This window comes from Camarhynchus parvulus, chromosome 3, assembly GCF_901933205.1.
Source record: "Camarhynchus parvulus chromosome 3, STF_HiC, whole genome shotgun sequence".
Lineage (NCBI taxonomy): Eukaryota > Metazoa > Chordata > Aves > Passeriformes > Thraupidae > Camarhynchus > Camarhynchus parvulus.
Genome location: NC_044573.1, coordinates 34,793,410 through 34,815,122, shown reverse-complemented (window position 1 = coordinate 34,815,122; position 21,713 = coordinate 34,793,410). Strand labels below are relative to the sequence as shown.

General features: G+C 36.5%; 1 protein-coding gene across 3 annotated transcripts in view; it reads left to right on the top strand.

Moving 5' to 3' along the window:
• STRN (striatin) overlaps nt 1-21,713 on the top strand; it is a 67,805-nt gene that overhangs the window by 8,001 nt on the left and 38,091 nt on the right. For all 3 annotated transcript variants that reach the window (XM_030946457.1, XM_030946455.1, XM_030946458.1), the window contains exons 2-5: nt 5,153-5,256; nt 12,459-12,532; nt 14,883-14,961; nt 16,797-16,961. In XM_030946457.1, the coding sequence (XP_030802317.1) occupies nt 5,153-5,256; nt 12,459-12,532; nt 14,883-14,961; nt 16,797-16,961 (422 nt within the window). The remainder of the gene's footprint in view (nt 1-5,152; nt 5,257-12,458; nt 12,533-14,882; nt 14,962-16,796; nt 16,962-21,713) is intronic.

Sequence of the window (21,713 nt, the reverse complement as noted above, 5' to 3'; positions counted from 1 at the left end):
TCCCTGTCTTTTCTTCTCACCCCTGGGGCATGCCTACACTTACTTACAAATATACTTAAATATATAGTACTTCAGTGAGCCAGCTATAGTCTAAAATACTGAGTACCCTGGCAGCCTGTAGAATCCTTCTGGCAGATCTTGGTAGACCGGTTAGCACAACAGCTCCAGATTGATTCATCTCTATAATGTATTTAGTTATTTTAGATATCTGCATATTTTTTGCAATACTTTCCCTGCAGTTTCCCCCCCACCCTTTTGTCCTCTTTCTCTCAACCTCTGAAGACCTGGTTGTTGAATTATGGAAGCATTATGTAGAGAATTGTGTGTCTTAGTAGCTGTTTGTCAAATTATGTCTGTTGACCTTTGAATGCCCATAAATTTGAAGTGAGGTTTACTTTAAAATATTATAGTAGATATTTTAGAGAAAAATAGAAAGGCTTTTTATAATTTTTGAGTTTTATGAATTAAAAAAAAATTGCCTTTTAACTTGAAATAGCTGTAAAAAGGAAATTGATAGAAGTTGATACTAAATGTGCACCAGTTGTTTAGCAGTCATAGTATGTTTATTTTTTTAAATTTCCTGTTAAAGAGGAGAATTTTTTTATCTCCTGCTCTTAGGTAGTGTCAAGATATAAGCCTAAAAAGATGTCTAAATATAATATATTTTAAACATGCTTGTTACTGATTCAAGGAATTATAAATTTCAGTGTACATTTTAAACATTGGTAAAATCTGGACTTACTAAGATGTGATTTCATGATTTAATTATGTTGTTAGGCTGCTAAGCCAGTATTAGGAAGTCAACAACATTTATAGAAAGAGTTGTTTCTAGCCCAGTGCTACCTAAAACATTGTATCACCTTTTTGTCTGCTTCAAAGTAACATGACATTAGAGTCCTTTGGGGAATTTTGTAGAACACTAGTGTTGTTGTCTTGGAAAATTTTTTTAATATAAGAATGAATGTTATTTTTGAAACCTCTTAATAAAGAAGTGGACTAGTTAAGGTAGTAGAGTGCTATAATGTAGACCATGTGTATGACACTTCTAGGCTACGTTGCAGTTGGTCATACAAAAAAATTCTGTGAGATGAAGTGGAAAAAAAAACCCTGGACTCAACAATTGCAGCTGAAATAGACAGTTCCAGGCATGTCTTTTTCCAGTGTTCTCTGGTTTTGTGGTGGCTATTTTTGTTTGGTTTGATTTTGGCTTTTTTGTTGATTTTGTTTTCTCCTTCTCTCTTGATCTTAATGTCACAGTTGAGTTGGAATACAGTAACTTGTAGCACTTAGCCTGGAATAAACCCGAGGCGGGTCCTGCCTTGATTCTTGCCGTGGAGCCAGCGGGGCCGGGTGCTTTATGGAGACGATGCGCCCCACCCATAAGGCAAGGAACAATACGAGGTTTTGCGGGATCCCCATAGGCAATTTTGAGGTTTGCAAAGACTGGCTTACAACTTGATGCATTTTAACCTTATTACCTAGAAGGTCAGTTGTCACAGAACCTGTTTGTTGGGAGTATTTGCGAATTCTTGAAATTTTTGGCAAACTTTCCCAGGAGTGGCCAAAACACGAGTGTAGAACAGTGTTGCAGATTACTCAAAGTGGAAGGGAATCTCCTTTGCTCCTCTTCTTCCTCAGGTGTAGCTCAGGCTGCAGATTTGATTTGGGTTAAAGCTGCAGCCATGGGAAGTCACCTGTGGAGTCTCAGTCTATTGGTAAAGTTCTGTCATTTGTGCCTGAAACATGAGAAAAATGTAGTTGTGCCGTTCAGTTACAATTTTCATCATGTTTCAACCCAGACCTCCTGCACATTAAGTGTTTGCACAGACATTTAGACAGGCGTTGTCTATGTGTTTTAGTTGGAAATAGTGATCCTACAGTTGCCACTGGATTGTTCTAGAGACTGTGAAAATACTTCTACATGTCATAATTTGTCATTTTAGATATTTCAACTCATTGTACTTGTTTATTCAGTTTGCATTTATCTGCAAAGTGTTTTATTTTATGGTATGAATATTTAGGTACCTTTGCATATTTTCGGTGAATTGCCAAAAGAATGAAAATTTAAAGAATGAAATCTGCTTAAGACGTTATGAACTGTTAGTACATTATTGTTAATATAAAATTTCAGTTATTATTTTAATACTGTCCTTCCGTGCAATATAAGCAAATCTGAATATCGGTATTGAGAATTTCTCAAATAACATTTAAGCTTACATGTATAACTGATTTTTATTGTCCACTGAGGCTGATGTAATTGTAATTACTCAGTACATGTACAAATGATTCAAGGAATTATAAATTTCAGTGTACATTTTAAACATTGGTAAAATCTGGACTTACTAAGATGTGATTTCATGATTTAATTATGTTGTTATGGCTGCTAAGCCAGTATTAGGAAGTCAACAACATTTATATATATATATTTATATATATATATATATTTAAGGGTTGCTAACATCTTGTGGAAAAGAAAGGGAATATTTCTCTAAGTTACAAAAATGATCAAATATAAGTATTCTCATTTCCAGAGCCAGAATTCTTCAAAAATAGTGAGTATTAGGCATAAGGATGCTACTCTGAAGAAAAGCATGAACAAACTATGCTAGAAACCATGCAGCCTCCAAGGAGAGAGCAAAATTATTCTCAGTTTCTGGAAGTCCCAGTAAAACTTCCTATCTGTAAATTATATATTTATTAACCTTGAAGGATCCTAGCAATAAGCTTGTGTAGGGCTGGAGATTCGTCTGTTGTTGCTGTGTGCATTTTAAGTAAGAAACACAAGTACTTCTTGAAAATCCAGGAAAAAGAAAACTTCTAAGACATCATTAAGAGTATGGAGGTATTACTGACAACAAAAGATGTCCACATGAAGGAGATGTGGTATGATAATTCTCAGTCATATCCATTTATGTCTCTCTGTCTTACAAAAGGAAACTGTTAAAACTACTGAGAAGTTGCATTTTTTAATTTAGTTTAGGCTGCTACCAGTGGAAGATGACTTTAGCCTCAGCTGTTAGAACAGAAATGCTGCTTTGACCTTTGTAGTGTAGCAGTGTGTGAGCCGCGTTGTTTGCCAGCCTTCTGGGTAAAAATGCTTCATTCCAGCATGTTCAGTCAGTTCATTCTTGGCTAGAAATTGCTTGCAGACAGCAGGTCACATAATAGATCACTTCAGCTTGTGTCCTGATGGCATTGGATGATCTTCTTCATTCCAGCCAAATACATATTTACACCATGATTTCTGTTTTTAAAAGTACGTTTGATGTTCTCTCCCTTTTGATGGGAAGACTGTGTGTCAGTTCTGCTGGGACTGTGTGGAGATAGGGAGTGAGAATCTGTGTGTCTGTGCAGTTACTGCAAACTAAGTTACATGTGCCTGAGATGCTCCTCTTGGGAGGGATGCTGACCTTGTTGAGTTGGGATGCTTCTCGCTCAGTTACATTCCTCAGCGTAGGAAATGCTGACTCCAGCATCAGCATTTATTTCTCCTGTGCCTTTCTTTAAACCTGAGCATAAAGTTGACATTAGAATTCAATTGTAGTTAATGCCAGAGTGAGAGATCTTTCTTTTGATTCAACTGACTTTTTTTTTTTTTGGAATTCAAATGTATTTGCCCTTTTGAAGGAGAAGAGTGACTTAGTTGGAGAGCAGCCAGTGTTTTTCTCTTGTCATAAACTGGCTGATCTAGTTGGTGACTGGCAGTGAAGGATCCTTCAGGTGTCTGTCAAGCTATTTACTGACTGTACTTGAGCAATAAAATTATGTCAGCTGGTGTGATATTTTAGAGCAGCTGCTATTGCTGGCCACCAACAAATGGGCTTTTGGTGTAAGATTCATCTTTCCTGGTCACCAAAATTCAACTGAGTTAGTTGTGTGCCTTCTCTTTATAGTTGTTGGAGAGAAAATGACATTTAGTGACTTGGTTTTTTCTCGCCTTGGGGTGAAAATCTGCAGTCAGATTCTTTGGAAGCAGCTATTTCCATTAACTAAAATATCTGGGGACTGCTTGCAAGGTTGTAACAGGTGAGGATAGGATATTCCTGCTCATTTTTAATCCCACTTTCCTGAGCATTTATTTAAATGAAAGGATTATAGGTTGTCATGCTCAACAGCTGATTGTGTAGACCAGTTGCCATTTATCCTGTCTGTGCTTCTCAAGACACAGATGAGATGCCTGGTGACTTGGCTGTAGAGGTGCAGAAAGCTTCTGATCCTGGAAATGGCAGGTGAGGCTGAGGCACGAAGTGGTGACTGCCTGCAGGTATTTTTGCCTAAAAGTGTATTTGTGAGTTGAGCAAGTGTAAGAACTTGCCTCATGATTTGAGCATTAGGTAGAAAATCAGGGAGTTCTTCCTTTGTGATTAGGAATTAATATCTTGTGTTTGTTGTAATTATCTATTTAAAGGAGATTTTTCACAGGCAACTAAATACTTGTGCTGGAAGTTGATAGAGGTTAGCTGTCTATTTTCTACTTCACTTTTATTTACTTATGTACCATTTCTCTCCTTGTCTCCCTCACCAAAATACCTTTCCCTGTTTTCCTTTTTCTTCCTCTCTTAATTATAGTATTTCTGGAGAGCTTTCCTTAACCTATTTTAGTAAGTATCATAATTAACGCTTAACCCTGTATTACAAACAGGGGTTTAGTTTTTTTGTTCTTATTTTAGCTGAACATGGTTTACATCAGGTTTTTTTTACTAGTGTCATGTATCTGACATGTATCTATAGAATGATATCTTAATTGTACACTACTTCAGTTAGTGAGCAAAAATACTTTATCATCTTCTCTTGCTTATTGTTGGTGAATACTTTTATCTGCTGAAGGCTTTTTGTATGCTTATTTTATCCATTCCTTATCCTTTATGGAGTGTTTATCCAAGAGAGAAAACAAACCCTGTTAAACAAACCAAAATTGCTTTATTTCTTATCTTTTTCTTTCCTTTTTTTTTATTTTAGTGAGCATGCTGTTTAGAAGGCTTATCTCTGCAGTGGTTTTTGTAAGTGTTTAATGTTTATGAAGCATAGTAAGCCAAGTCTTTTTGAACTCTACAAATGAATATTAAATTAACTTTGGAAGACACACACACTTAAGAGCTAAGCTGAATAAGTTTGAGCAAGCAGATTCTAAATTGAACACTTGCTTTTGCAGGCCCAGATCGCCTTTCTTCAAGGTGAAAGGAAAGGACAGGAAAATCTGAAGAAGGATCTAGTGCGAAGAATCAAAATGCTGGAATATGCACTCAAACAGGAAAGGTATGCTGCTTTTGTGATGAGTATGTGATGAAGAAATGCTGAAGACAGAAACGTTATTTTTGCCTCTGTATTTGACAAAACCAAGAGATATTTTTTCTGTCTCTATTCAGTTCTCAGATTGACAAATTTTACTGTACTAAATAAAACCACTAGTCTAAACGTCTGCATTATGATAAGAACAACAGCTAAAACAGCATGGCTGGAAAAACATGCTAGCAAAACCCATAGCTGATCAATAATGAATGCTTTCCCTTGGTGAAATTCCACTGAACTGTACAGATTATACTCCAGAATTACAGTGTATTTTAATTTTGTTCAGCGTAATAACTTTGTTTATTAATACGTGTCAACTGAAATCTTGAATAACTGTCTTCAGTCTAATAATTTCTGGTTTTTAATCTTGCTAAGTTTTTAACCTTTTCAGTATGAGAGACTGTACAAGAATATCTTCTGGAGGTTAATTGTGTGATTGCAAAAATGTTTATGTTTACCAGTTAATCAATGTCTATTTCTTTGTTCATGGACATTTTAGTACAAATCCCGAGTTTACCATTTTATTCTTATGTATACTTTCCTGTTATTCTAACCTTTGAGGCAAACAGAAATTCAGAAATCTCTCTGTTCAACGGATTTATTTCAGGCCAAGTTTAGTTTAAATTCTTTTAATTAGTGAAATGTCTTTTAAAATTCTTGAATAAAGAGTATATTTATGGTACTGCTGCAAAGCAGTCATTGCTTACATTATCATTTTTCTGTTAGATAATTCCTGCTTCTCTTTAATAAAAGAAGCCTCTAAAATAGTTTGTTTAGTAGAAATAAGATTTCAAATACACGCATATGCAAAGGAGGAATAGAACATCACTGGTAGATAATTTTAAAAGGACACCAGTAGTTACATTACTGTATTGCATTCAGATTTGCTCATCTTATGTGGGCTATTTTAGCACAAGATGTGTCTTCTACCATCCAGTTTGTCTCTTTCTGGTAGCAACCAGTTAATCCACTAGCATAGGGATGCAGCCAGGGTTCTGGCCAGCAGTAGCCCCAGGACTCCAGTGTATTTTCTTCTTTGGGGAGTTCTTGGAGGAATCCTTAAGGTAGATACTCTTTTTGCCTGGGTTCTGTTGTGATACCAGTATTACATCAAAGAGCACAGAAAATTACAAAATGTATGCACAATGGAGTTTGCAGTTTATGGCTGTGGAAAGGCTTACATTTGAAGCATAATTACAGAGCTTAGTGTCATTGGTTCAGCTAAAAATATACTCTAAGTTATATATATATTTCTGTGAAGATTTCTTGTATTTCAAAACTGGTGGAGCTATTCCTGATTATGTAAAAGTACCTCTAACACTTCATGTTCATAACCCACAGAAGTTAGCAATTTAAAATCATCAGACAATGTAAATACATTTTTGTGTACTATCAGAGAAACTTTGTAACATTAAAAAAACCAAAAATCAAACTTCCATATGGATGGTGAAAATGTCCCTCAGTTTTATAATGTAAAATCCACCTAAATTATGACATTTAAAACTTAATGCAGCAGTCCTGTCAGGATTAGGAAAAAACACTTGGTGGCTTCTTATTACAGTTTTTACATCACTATTTTTGATGTTGCGTGTTTTTCTGCTGTGTGTGGCATTAGCCTTGGTTACTCAGGTCGGTAGGCTACAGTCAGCTGATCTGATCCAGTGTGACAGTTCCAGTACCGGTAGTTCTGTAAGCAGATGTGGTGCTTGTGACTGGTGTGTATGCTGGAGACAGCTATTTATGAGTTTGTAGTTTTAAACTGCAGTTTTATTTGCTAGTTTCTAAAGAAACAGTCTTGTATTTCTGCTGGAATTATCTCCCCGCAAGTGCTCTTGCTTGATACTTCAAAGAACGGCAACATACTGAGCTTGGAAGCACTGCTCCCTTTCCCAGCATTTTCCTAAATCAGCTGTCAGCCTGGTCAGGCAATAATCAGGATGCTGGCATTTTCCATTGGGTTCTTAGAGCTGGAAAATGAGATCCTCCAAGGTAGGAGGAAGACATTACTATCAAGTCTGGGGAAGGTTGGTGCGCTGTGAGGGGGCAGGGAATCATTCCTGTATTCCTTCATTGCTGCTCTGGCTGTGTAGTATTTCAGATCTTTCTCAGCTGGACGAAATAGATTATGAGTAACAGAACAGAATATGAAATTGTGGGCCCAAGTACTCCATGTTCATAATGCCCTCAGGAAACCATGAAAAAGAAATGAGAAACATTTGTTTTCTCAGGTACATGCTTTTATGAGCTGTTATTTATAGTGGTTGCTCTGCATTTCTTTTATCAACCTAATAGTTTCAAATTTTACTGTAAATTAACAACTTTGGGACCACTGTTGTTGTTCTCTATTTCATGTCATGTCATTGTAGCGTGGGTAAGGTAGAAAATAAGTTTTACTACTGATGGTCATGTTTTTCTGGCAAATTTAGTTTAATGTTTAGTCTTTATGTCAGTAATTGTGAGGTTACCTTCTTGTTGTGTGTATATCAAGCCAGGTTATTTCTGCTGAAGAGTCTTAGTAGGTGAAGTAGCAAGGAGCTTAGAAGGAGCTAGTGCATAGTTAAGTGCTAGCATTTTTCAATAGTAGTTTTGATGTAGTTTTGCCAGCATCCAGTAGATTGCACTGTGAGGCTGTTCAGAGTTGAGGATTACTTTTTATGACTTTATCAATACTTGCTCCACCACCAGTAAGTTGCACTGGTGCCTCTGGATTTTCAGGAGCTAGCTGAAACATAGTACTGTTTCTCTCAAGTACATGTCCTATTTCGGGTAGTCTAGCTCACTTCCTGTCTTAACATATTTCAACCAAAGAGCTGGACTCCTGAGCCATGTCTCTAGAAACAGTTGATTTAATTTTATGTTGTTTTCTGCACTGATGTGTCTGATCAGTGTAAGGCTGGCGCCTTCTCCCTTGGGTAGAATATCTCGCCGTGCTGTTCCTGGCAGTCGTTCTTGTTTATGTCTCTTGATTTGGCGGCAGCTCCCAGATCTTCTACGGATGTTTTGGCAGGCTCCCTCAGCACAGCTGGATCAGATGCTTCAGGTCTGGCGACAGATATTTCCAAGAAATAGTGGCTTTTTTTGACTGGAATCAAATTTGTTTCTGTGTGAAGTATTCAGAAAAGTTTCACTGCAGTCAGTCTTAGGAAACGTGGATGAAAGCTTTTAGCATTTTCCTAAGCAGTTCTTGTGTGGCAGCCATGTTGAATGTTTCCAATCACTAAATAGAAGACACATAGTTTGATGAAAATACTGCTTATCAAAAGAGGAGAATTGTGTAATGAAGGGCAGAAGCCAGAGCAGTGGTAATACTCATGCTTATCTGAGTAAGGGCATCTACCCAGGAACATAGTTTCACAGTGCTAAAATAGCTTTCTTTCAAATAACTGGAAGGCTAGTCTTCAGATAGAAAATACCTTCTATTAAGTTGTATCTTTCAGGTAGCCATTTTCAAGTCATTTTTCTGTCTCTGCATACTGTTAATAATTCATATGTAATTTTCAGAAATGGAAGGTAAATAATTGAAGTTGAACAAGTTTCAGATAATAAATCTTTGTTTCTTTTTCTCCCCTGCCACCAAACCACTGTCCTTTTTTTTGACCAGAAGATAAAAAGGTTGAAGAAACTTTCATTTTCTTTGTACTTTTTTTACACAAAATATACTTTATCTCTTTTTTGTGATGGTAGTATCACACTACTGGGATGTGTGAGCTAGAGTTCAAGGTGAGCTGCAGAAGGTCATTTTAAAGCTGTTAATAAATGGACCCTGTGATTTCTGCAAAAGTGAAAAAATTAAGCATTACAGGTGGAGAGCAGATATTCTGTCATTGTAAAAACAGATTAAATTAAAATGTGCTAATAGAATAAGTGATATTTTGAATTTGTGTAGAAAAGAATTAAAGGTTATTTTGTGAAGAGTTTTATACCCTTTGATTGCAATATGTGTAACTGAAGGGTCAAGACTCCCTTCTAGTCCTGGAGTTTGAGTCATGGTGTTCAGCTCTTTTCTTAGTGCATTTTAGAAAGAAGGTTGTTTATCTTTCATACCTGTGACATTTTGAACTGTATCATAAAAAGCATCTAATAATAAATCTCATACTGCCTGAAGAAATGTGGAAGATATTTCCTAGATAACCTATTAGTGCTCTATATTGATTTTATGGGAGTTTTTGGTAATATTTTTCTGAACTTTAGAAGCTCACCTCAACTGAAGATGAGTTCAGTGTGTCACATACTCTGGCATGATACTCATGCTTCTGTTTCAAGTGTGTGTCCTGCTCAGAGACCTGAATTTATACCAATTGAATTTAATTCAGGTTTGATTGTAGCACTGGGGTTTTTTTATCATTTTGTGCAGTCAGAGCTCTATAACTTTGTTTTTAACTTTTCCAGCAATATTGGAAATAAGGATTTCTTTTTGGGGCTTTTCATCTCTTCAGTTGCCTCTTTGTTAGAACACTGTTCTGCCTTTTCTCTAGTGCTACTGGTCTCTGCCTGCAATATACAAAGTTAGGTCCTCTGAAAGATGAAATCTTAATCCAGTTTGGCCCTAAAATAAATTTAAAGGGCCAGTGGTGTACAAGACCATGTCATCTACGTTATCCTCTTGAAGTAAAGAATAGCACCAAAAGCTTTAAAAGCTGTTGTGTTATGAGGTTGAACCAGTTAGAAAATCCTGGTTACTAACAATTTTAAATGGATTTAGAATGAATATTCTCATTTTGGTGAAATGATTTTATAATGCTTTTGATGAGTGGGGAAAAGTTCAGTAAGAAAAAAGACTATTACTGTTGATTTAAGAGGGGAGCGAACTAAAAGTGAGCAACCATGGATTTAGGAGATTGAAATAAATATACTGAGAAGTTTAAAAAACTGCAGTCTGAATCTTTGAAAGGCAGATTTTGGAGAACATGAGATCTGAGGAACAGGAAAGGTCCAAAGAATGATCCTTTCAGTGAACCTAGCAAACATTTTACTTAGGCTGGAAATGATTAACAAAACTTGATAAGAAAATTAGTGAACGCATAGAGCATAGTGGAACTTTGTATAAAACCCACAAACTAAAAGCAAATGTCAACTGCTGCAAAACTAACTTCTTCCTGAATTCTTTGAAGGAATGAAGTAGAACACAACATATGTCAGTAATCCAGATTAGAGCAGAGTATTATTTGTTTCTGTTAAGTCATATCAAAATAGATTACATATTAAGGTCTCTTGATTTCATGACTGCATAGAAAATTGTACTCTTATAAGTTGGTTGCAAAGTGGAGGATTTCTTAATTCTTGATTAATCATTGCTTTTCATTAGTGGTGGTGGGAGAAAAGTATACATAGCATCAATATTTAACAATAATGAGAGGCAGTTGTTTTACTAGGGTAACATGTAAGAAATGGATAGTTGGAAAAGGAAAGATAAATATTTTGATTGAGCATTCAGCTTTGATTTTGTTCTACTCTTGGTTATTCTTTTCTGTACTGACCAAAATGTTTAACTTCCATCTATTGCCTTTAATACAGTTCAAGCACATCCTTTCTCTTTTCCTTGTTGATTGCTGCTCAGCTGAGTTAGAGCTTAGTGCTCTGGTTCTTGAGAGTTAGTTCCTTCATCTGTTGATGTTGCTATGCCTAAGAGGCACTTCTTCACTCTTCACTTACCCTTCTCAGTCAGAATTAAATGCTTATTATAATTAAAATGCACCTGGATTAGTAGGAAGCTATTACTGTCGAAATTGAAACGTAAGAACTACGAAGCATTCTTCAGCACTATTTTGTTAGAAGTAATGGGTTTTCTTGATGAAATAGGAAAAGGCAAAAGAAAACAGTAATATAATGAAGATGTTTAAGAAGCAATCTATAGGTGCAGGTAACTTGAAAACATTTTCTGCAGCTGTTCGTGATATAGTCATGCGATTTTAGTGAAAACTTGCCTCATACAATTACAAAGTGTCAAACCCATTAAATTTTTTAAAAATAAATTTTAAGTAGAAGAGCTCCCTTGTGCCTAGTGGAGCGAATGAAATTCCTTCTCACGTTGGTGCATATGAGAGATTTATTTTTTTTGTCTTTTTCAGCCTTTTTCTTGCTACCCTACACTTCACTTTGTACATTTGCGTTTGAACTGCGTGTACGTGTGAGCTGTTTGATTGTTCCACTACTTCCAGGCTGCACACGCAGCATTTCCTGAGTTCTCAGCCTTTTGTTTAGAGTAGGAACTGGTGCAAGTGCCACTCTTCTACCCAGTTGTGAAGGTATAAAACTTGCAGTTTTGTACTTTTAAAGTTATGGTGAGTGTCAGAGAAGGAGGGAACAGATTGCAAAACTAGAAAAGGCTCACTTTGCCTCACTTTCTCTACTGCAGTGTTATAAGACTACTGTAATGAATCTTGAATAATTTACATGTGCATGTATAATACTGTTCTACTGTGGTGTTATTATGTGTATTTCAAAGTCTGTACATACTGAGTCTTTAGGATGAAGCTTCTCAAATTAAAAAGCTTTTCCATTTTTTTTGTAGCTACTCTTGTTCATTGTATGGCATGCTTTGTGGGGCTTATTATATTAGACCTTTTGAAACCTAAATAATTTTGGAAGTCTCCATTTTTGCACTTGGTCAAGTGGCAGACCTAGCAGCTTTGAGAGAAAGTGGTGTGGGTGAGCTGTCATTGCTAAGTCTTGTTTAGAATAGTTTTGGCTGAGGGCCTGCTGCTGTTGGAGAGCACAGCATTTCGAAGGATAAAACTAAAGTTTGCCTAATGGAGTGACAGTATGAGATACGAAGTAGATGGCACTGAACTGACATGGGTAGTAAAAATGTTTCATAAACGTTGGCTAAAAAGGAAAGGCTGGGGGGTTGGGAAGGGAAGCAGAAGAGTTGCTTGTGTCCACAGGGAAGGAACCTTTTCTGTAGCAAGGACATTTTGTAAAATCTGCAGTCAACCGCTCTGCGTGTTTCCTCAGTATTCACTATGCAATTACATGTAACCCTTGGAAAAAAATATTTCAATAAAATTACCTATCTGAAATCATGGTAAAATTACTTGGTTTGCTTTGTTCCCAGCCTAGAAGAAAGGAGTGGCTATTCAATTGAAAACAGATGACATTTATGTGTTTAGAGATATCCTTTAAATGTACTAATAGATTTTTAAAATTTTTTTTGTTTGGTTTCCTTGCAGGGCTAAATACCACAAATTAAAATATGGCACAGAATTGAATCAGGGAGATATGAAGCCACCGAACTATGATTCTGGTAAGAATTTAATGAGAGTGAGTTTATTACTGGCATAAAAGCTTAACTGTGTTATGTACAACAAAATTGGAACCATCTATACGTAAAGGCAGAGCATAGAATGTCTGCAAATCTCATCTCTGTCGCTTGGTTTATGGAGGGGATGGTCTAGCTGACTGTCATGGTGATTTCTTACCTCATTGGATTTAGAAGGTCGTGAAAAGACCCCCAAACAAAAAATCCAACCCCATACCAACTAGCAGAGCTTTACACCAGGCTTTTCTTGTCCAAGTTTTTAATGAGTTTTTTAGAAATTTTATTTCATGCAATTATCAGCTTTATTTCCATAACTGAAGAAATATTGAATTTGGTGCTACTAAGTAGAAGACCTCAGTCTCTTTCTGGACCTTTAGAAAACTTTGTCCGGATCATCCCACAGCCCTAGACAACCATGGGGATTTTTTGTAATTTTTCAGGATGCATCTACAGCACATTGCTCCAGTTTCCAGCTGAGGAATGTAGTGCAAGGCCTGGCTTGCCCAGCAGAGTCTAGACTGTGCATTAATTCTGCAAAGTCAACATTGTGGAAATACTTCAGTTAAAATTCCATTATTCTCATTTATCCCATTGTATTCTATATACAGCTACCAGAAATGTGTATTTTCATTCTGTATCAAATCTGGACTGATGACTTATAAAAAAAACTTTGTTCTGATGCTATTTTGGAGTTGTCTTTGATAGATACTTATGTTGTGTCTTGATGTGTTCCCCTCACCCTGTCCCTATTTTCCCTGCCCAGTCATGAAAAAAAGTCAAAATGTTGGTAGTAGTTCTTCCACATGGATCCTTGTTGTTTTCTTTATGATCTCTTGGTGAGTCTGTAACACAATTTTAGAAGAAAGATTTCAATCTCCTGGTAAAGGGGTACTTTAAAAATAAAATTATTTATACAATTTATCCCTGTATACTATATATACTATATCTTCTGCTATAATTTCCTCATAATGCAAGTCTCTTCACTCTTATCTGTAAACGACTGCTACTGCTAGCAGTCATCACTTTTGAAGAGACTAAGCACAAGAGAATTCTTGCCACTGGATATACTTAACAGTGCCTTCAGAAGAGTGGATTTTGCTTTCAAAAAGAATTTTCAGGCAGATTTACCCCAGTCATGTTTTAATAATTATAGACTGAGCTTTGGTAGCTGTGCATTGGATCCAGCTGTGTCCAGTTGTCATGGGAAGATGATTGTGCACTTGATTATTTCCTGTGGTTGCTATTAAATAGATTTGTGAATATGAGATGTCTAAAATTCATATATCTCGCCTTGCATGTGAATTCTGATTAGTATTTAATAGCTTCTTTGGGTAGGTGGTGGGGTTTTTTTGTGTTGTATTAATTGAGTTGTTTAAAGGTAAGTGACTTCCTGATGAGAATAATAGCTTTCACACGTCACATATCAAGTTACTCATAGGAGTATACCACAGGTTTTTCTGGTTCTTAAGTCTTGTTTACACAGGAAGTTTGTTCATCCTTCAGTGTTTGGACCACAAAGTTTTAAAGTTTTATAGAGGCTTTCATAGATAATAAACCAAGGCATTTTATCTTGGGAAGCATATGCATCTCCTTGAGGAGAGGAAAAAACCCACCATCATGTGCTGTGAAGCTGTATATGGAATAAATGTGTAGCTGTTGGTTGCCAGCATTCTGATAGTTTTCTTAAAAGAACAGCCACATAGCCACATGATATTTTTTAATTTTTTTTTTTTCCTGGAGTAGTAACTTTTGGTTACAAATTCATGGTTGGGGAAAATGTGCTGAAAATTTTTTAACAACTTTACAAGTTAAAAAATAGTCCCTATTGTTTGTTTGTTTGTTTCTACAAAACTAATGCAAATAAGGATTAAATTGATGCAAGTAGATCTGTTGATTTATGTTGAACTGTCAAATATAAAAAAATTGGGAAGTTGTAAACCAATATCATGCTGCAGTTAGCAGTTAAAGATATTTGTATTCAGACTTATTGTGAGCAGTAATTATCTTGGGAGGCCAAAGCAAAAATTGGACTGCAGATTGACTGACATTATGTGCCCCTAAAGGAGATAGGAACTTGTTCTCATAGAGTAGGAGTGCTTAGGAGTTAGGACTAGTGGAACTTGCTCTCATAGAGTAGGATGTACCTGGAAATCTTTATGTGTATATAGTACTACAATTATGTGCTGTGTGCATTTTTTTTCTCCATTATTTGCACTTTGAATTTTGGTATTAAACCATTCCTAATCATTCTCAGGCAGATCACTTTTTTTGTGGATGGGCATCTTTTATGCAAATAGGAAAAAGAAAAAAAATGTAATAAAATAATCTTTTTCAGATGAAGGGAATGAGACAGAGATTCAGCCACCACAGAACAGCCAGCTAATATGGAAACAAGGACGACAGCTGTTAAGACAGTAAGTGTTGAAAAAAGGACTCAAATACTGAATGCAAAGAAAGAATCTGCTAATGAAATATGATGGTGATGGTATTTGATTTTTTGATTATTTTTTTTCAGTTGTATTTTACTGAAAGAAAAGCTAGTGTGTGTGATGAAGTTCATTGAGCTTCTGCACTCCTTTTCCTTGGGTTTTAAAAAAATTAATATTTCATAACTTCAGATGAGAAGCCTTGTCAAATCACAAACACCTGATCTCATTTGCTTTTCTTTCATGGAGTATAATAAGCCAATCTGCTTGGGAGAACAGTGGGTCATGACATATTGCAATTAAAAGGCAAAAGACACATGTGATTCTGCTAAGAGCTGTGTAAAATAAAAACAGCTGGCATTGGAGAAGGAAAACTTTTATTTTGGCTTGCTTAAGTTGCAGAAAAGATTAACATCCAGAAGGTTAGACTAGATGTTTTCTAATTCTCTGTTCATCTCAATGAAACAAATGTCTCTTAATCGGAATTAATTTTTGACTTGTGATCATAGTATAAATTAATTGCCATGATGTCTGGTGTGTTACAGAGGATTAAATGAGAGGGGACTGAGACAGTAAGGATGGTCTGGAACTTATATTAAAGACCTTTTTCCAAGGAGTTGTACAAATTTAAATTCGTTGGATGGCTTGTCCAGGCTTCTCTTTTGCAAGAGCTCAAATCGTTGCCTGCATGTTGAATAAATGTAACTAGAGTGATTTTGACTTGGATCAGTGATTTTGAAGACGAGTCATTCCGTCTCAGCGCCGTTCATGCAGGAGTGACGCACTGCTGAATATAGAGTGCATATTACTGACAGACTCTCTTTTGCATAGGTGACTTGTTTGATTTTTCTGTAGCCAACAATCAGTATTTCTCTCCTAATGTGGTTATGTGAATGATACTAAATAATTGGAGGAGAATGTTCTTGCAGGAGAAGTGCATGTTCCTGATTTGTAGCAGCTGTCACTGTAAAATAGCATTTCCTTTTTTCAGAGTTGTCTAGAATATTGAAAATTTAATCAATTCTCTGCTATTAACTCCATGTTCTAGAGGGAAGGACACAAACCAATTTCTACTTTTTCTTTTTGAAATCATTATTTCCCTCCTGTTTCTCTCAAGGGCAACGTGGCATATTGGTGAAAGAGCCAACTTTAAAACTACAGAGCCAACTTTGGGCTGTGAAATCTATACAATGATTTTTGCTGTTCAGTCTTTATGTGGAAGACAAATTTTTGCAGATCCATTGCAGAATAAAGGAAAGGCAAGACAGATTTGATCAAGTCTAGTTCATCATAAATAACAGCTCTTACTAATGGCCACAGCTAAAGAATTTAGGTTTTATTCAAATTTCTAGGCTTCTAATAATGTTTACATAAGTAACATATCTACTGCTTCTTGTATCTAGTTTCCATGTGTCAAATAATAAAAATGCTTGTGCATGCGACTGTGGTGATTTTTATAAAGCAGTTGTAAGTATTTTAATTGAAAGTGCTTTTCCATCCATTTTAGTAGATGAATGAATAACGTATTGTATAACCTCTGACTGCTAGGCTCTCTGATATTTTTTTTTCTCAGTGACTGTAGAGGCTGGTACTGCAAGAGGCGATCCCTCTGCAGCTGGTACAGGATGATTTACAAGCATGTTTCACTAGCTCAGCACTGGAGTTTGCTAAGCTTAGGGATTGAGGATGAGTTCAGGGAGAAGTTCAGCCAGTTGCTAAGCTAAGGGATTGAGGATGAGTTCAGGGAGAAGTTCAGGAAGGAATTTCATGTTTTGCAGAAGTGACATGTGCAGAGGAGATTAGCATGAGTTCTCTTCCTTCAGGTATCTACAAGAAGTGGGCTACACCGACACGATATTGGATGTGAAATCAAAACGAGTGCGAGCTTTATTGGGCCTCTCAAGTGATGCTTCAGAAAAAGAGAACAGAAATCAAGAGCCAATGGTAAATGGCACAGAGGGCCAGATTAAAGAAAACGCAATGATCGGGTAAGCATCAAGATGACTTTGTTCTATTTCTGCATAAATGCACTTAGTGGTGTTGAACAAAATTTTGTTTACTGAGAAGATTTCAGGATTTTTTCCTAGTTTGAGATTAGAGCAATTCTAACTAATTTTATTATATTAAGCAATAAGTATGGAAGTAATTCTTTAGAGTCAAATCTTGAAAGCATTGTAAATTTTTTTTCCAGTTGGATGGCAGCACTAAGTCAAATCAAGCCTCTTTTGAGATATGATTGCTAAGTGTTTAGAAGTCAGTGTTGTTTCAAGTTAATGGTTTGTTTGTGTTGCTGGACACTTTACTGTGTAGGTTGCAGGCTTTGCTCTTCTGGTCTGTGCTGACTACAACATGATAAGCTATATAAGAGAGGGAATTTTTTTGCTAAATCTGAAAAACAAAGTCACTCATTACATTCTGAGTCCGAAAAGTTTTTGGTTTTCTACTGACATATGTAAATGTGACTGAAGTGTAAGGTGCTAATTTCTGCATTTTAATATTTCTAAATACTATGGAAAGTCAGTCAAAGACAGTAAAAGTTGGTTCTCACTTCTTCTCTTAAGTAATGTTAAAACTTAAGAGGTGTTTTTCCCATTTTCTTCTCTTTTCCATGCAGTGTTAAAAAAGAAAAAAAAGTAAGTTAAACTTAACTCTAAAGGCTTCAGAAAAGCAGTCTGTTCATTCTTGTTTAAGATACTGTAGTTGCAAAACTGGAAAAATAATGAAAATTATGCAGAATTGTAGGAACAGTAGATGAGGTAGCTATTTCCAGTAGTAGCACAGCTTTCCTCAGAAATCCTCACTCTTTTTTCCTTTTCTATATTCATGGAAAAAAATTCAAGACCTTTATTTTCTAAGACCTAATACTGTTATATATACATCCTATCTTCTAAAAAGCATTTGTAAGATTTCATTATACCCTCCTGATAGCTGCAGCAACTTCAGGCCAACAGGTTACATAAGGGCAGAAGTTCGTTGTTACATAATTAAATATAATGCTGTGAGATGGAAAACCTGAATGTGTGAGAAAACCTGCAAGCTACTAAAATATATTGTGTTGCTACATAGTTGACAAGTCATGTCGTTTATGTACAGCAGCTTTGTTTTGAAGAACAAGGAATGCTTGATAGCTTGCAATAACAGTTCTGGTTTGATTTCTGGTGAAGGGGAAGTGTGTAAATAAAGCTTTCTCCTCTTACACTTTAAAATTTATTTTTGTGTATTTACATAGTTTTGAAGAAGGTGGATGTGTGTATAAGGTAGTTACTTGATGGTTGAAATACTGGGACAGTGGTTTTAATATAGCAGTTTTGGACATATTTGCATTTCTTTCCTATCTGCTTGGTTTTGGGATAGATCTGACATTAGGTTTAACACTTTGTAGTTTACCCTGTTGCTGAGGATATTCAGTGATGGAGAAAAATTAATTCCCTTCCATTGTGGCTGTACTAGCTTATCAGCTGCAAGGCTGGTCAGGCTGAACACTTTGAAAAACTTTTCTTGCTTGTGATGCCTGAGATGGCAGACTGCATTGTAGAGCTTAGGGATGTGTTTTGATAAGATAATGAACAAGAAGGGACTCAAAGGCTTTACAGTGGTAAAATTTTCCAGGGTTCTTGTTCAACATGGTCATGTTGAACATGGGTGATTTTGAATTTCTGGATGTCCACTGAGATCTCCCTCACCAGAAGGAAAAAAAGTCAGGATTTTACTAGAATTCCATGATCAATCTAAGTACAGGACTGCTTCTCAATGCTGTGATTCTTCTGGGTGCTTCAGTCACACTTGCAGACCACCTCTTATAATTTTTCTTTCAGGAAGCATTCTGTGGCTTACTTCCTGGCAGAGACTGCCTGTTATTTAACAGCTATTTCATCTTGTGCTACCTCAGTGTTTCTGTGACATCTGGCACGGTTCACCTTCTTCCAACTGCATCATTACTTACCTCTGAGCTTTCAAAGTGCAGCTTTGTGGTAGATGCAAAATGAGAAATAAGCTCATATTTACCTGTTACCCTGCCTCATGTAATGCCAGCATAACTTCAGCCTATATAGAACAGCTTCTCTTTGAAAAGTATAGCATTGAATAGATGACACAGGTCTAAGGCATATGGGTGTTGCTCCTGAACTCAGGATGCAACTCCTGAACTCAACTGAAATTTTTAATGAGTGTTTGAAACCCTAATTGAATGCTTTCCTAGCTGGTTGGCAGAACTAGGAAAATGTAGGTGATTCAGCTAAGTTCTGGTTTACTGTTGAGGAAGATGCATTCATTGAAGCAACCTCACCAGTGCTAGGCTGCTTGCTGTGAGGGCAAAAGGACTGGCCCTTCCTTTAGCAGCCTCTTGTTCATCCTTGTGTGTATGTAAAGTGAAAAATGGATTTGGGCTGCAGCAGGCTTTTACAGTTGGAAGGAGTGCAGTGAACAAGTGTCTGCAGTTTGGTAGTGGTAGAAGAGGAAAGTTATGGTGAGAAATTGGAAGAACAAGAAACCAAACAAAACCTTAGTGCAGTTCCAGGAAGTTTAAGGTCATATGTGAGTGTTTGCCACGACCATGAGATGTTGAGACAGTTGCAAACTAAAATGCAGACTGAAGACTCTCAGTGACTGTATGGGTACAGTGAAACTCTTCATAGGAGAAAGCTTTGCTGTCTATCACCAGAGAAGCCTGTGAACTGCTCAAGCCAATGCAGTTTGGCAGATTTTCCTGTTGCAAACATATAATGAACATTGATGTCAAATATTTGCTTGCAAGTCTGAGGACACTGGTCAGCCTGAAGATGTTTTAGTTACATTTGAAGAGCAGAGCACTGGGCAGAAGGTAACGCATGAAAATGGATATAGTCTAACAAGGAATGCAGCTCTGTTGAAGTGAGAAAAGACAGCTCATAGCATTTTTGATCTGTTTGGTCTTGGAAGAACTGCATAGCATGCACCCAGTTGAATCTGTGCATTTTTAGTCAGTGTTTTAGAATACTGTTTACGTGGAGTGAAAAATGTGAGAAGTGGATTACAGGACTGGAGTAAAGAGAAACCTTGGGGATGGGAAACGATAAAGACAAATCAATAGGAGTTTGGAAAGAATGTGATGAAGATAATGTGCAATAGAGGGGAAAATGGTACTGTGAAAAACAGGAGGAGTATTGATTTAATGATGCATTTCCAGAATAGAAAAATGGAAGGCACACTAGCTTTTAGTTTCCTTAAAGATTTCTCCATATAGCAGTGTAAATTGCAGAAAGAACAGATTGGCTCAACTGCCTTCTGTACAACTGAACACTCATGATAAATTCCAAAGAAAGGAAGGAGATCGTATTTGATGCTTTTATGCTGCCATATGGTTATCTCTTTGAGAGGAGAGAGGTAGTATTGGCGATAGGAAACAAAACTTCCTTTATGTTTTCATTATTTGTTTGATAATCAACCACTACTTTCTTAGTGAAATGAAAGTGGTGGAGCACAAAATAAATTAGTATTCCAAAAAATTCCAGGGAAAAAATGGAAGAGCTGATCTACTTCTCAACACAGTCAGATTTTAGCACAGTTTTTGTGCATGTATTCATCTGTGCATAGTGATTTTTGCTGCTACTCAGCCTTCTTCTGAAATACCTCTGTGACTTGCTCTGATTGTACTGGGCACAGTGGAAACCCACACTTTGCTTATTTTTTAATATTTTCTAATGCCTTTGATTGTTTTAAAGATAATGCCTGGCATTTTTCCTCTGACCTTGGGGATGTGTGAAGTGTATACTTCATGGTAGGTAGGGAGGATGTTTTTCCTCTGTTCAGCTTACTACAGCTTTTACAGATTTTTAAGTTGTTACAGCAGTATTTGCCTATTATATGAGTTTTATCTTGTTGTCTGTCCTTTTTACCTATTTCAACAGCCGAGGTTTGGACACTCAGTGTTTGGGATGCCAACACTGAGTTGAGCCTTTTTGTGGGAAAGGCTAGTGAGAACGATAGGGGTGATTATTGTGAAGCTGATGCTGTTTGCTTTGGTATGTAGAAGCGTATGATGATTAATGTCGTGCAGATACTTAATACAATAACATTTATTTGCAGCAGAGGATATGTAACTTGAATTCTGCTAGGCTCTAGTTGTTTTAGAAAATTGCTGTCCGGTCCCTTATAACCTCTCAGCTTAGTTTTGTATATCCTGAATTATTGCAGTTTCTTCAGAGAAGTTCCCCTTGCTTTGGTACAGTGATGAACACACTACTGTTGTCTGACTCTGTTTTAAGCCAAATCAGTTTCTCTTCATCCTTAGGTGAAATAACCTCAGACTTTGTATTACTAGCTGCTGCATGTTTGGCCAGACTTGTATTCTTACATTGCCTATTTATTTGCTGATGTACAGATCCTCTTGAAAACTTTAGCACTCAAGAAAGACATCATGTGGATTTTGAATGCACCCTGCAAGATTTTGAATCCATAAATGAAATGTTAATATGATAACGTGAGCTAGATATAGTCCTGTTTTCACTTATTTCATGGAATTTAAAAGGGAATCAGTTTTCAGTTTCTTCAATCAGTCCACTTGCATTACAAAAGATAAGTACCACTTGGCATGACTGGACTCAAAAATAGATACTAAAATAATAACCTCATAATAATGATTTAAATTCCTAACACTTGCAGTGAGAGGAATGGGTGCTTTCCTCCAACAAACTGAAACAGAAATGAAAGCTGCCTGCAAATGTAGCTTGTAGCCTTGAAAACATGAGAGTACTTAAGTATCT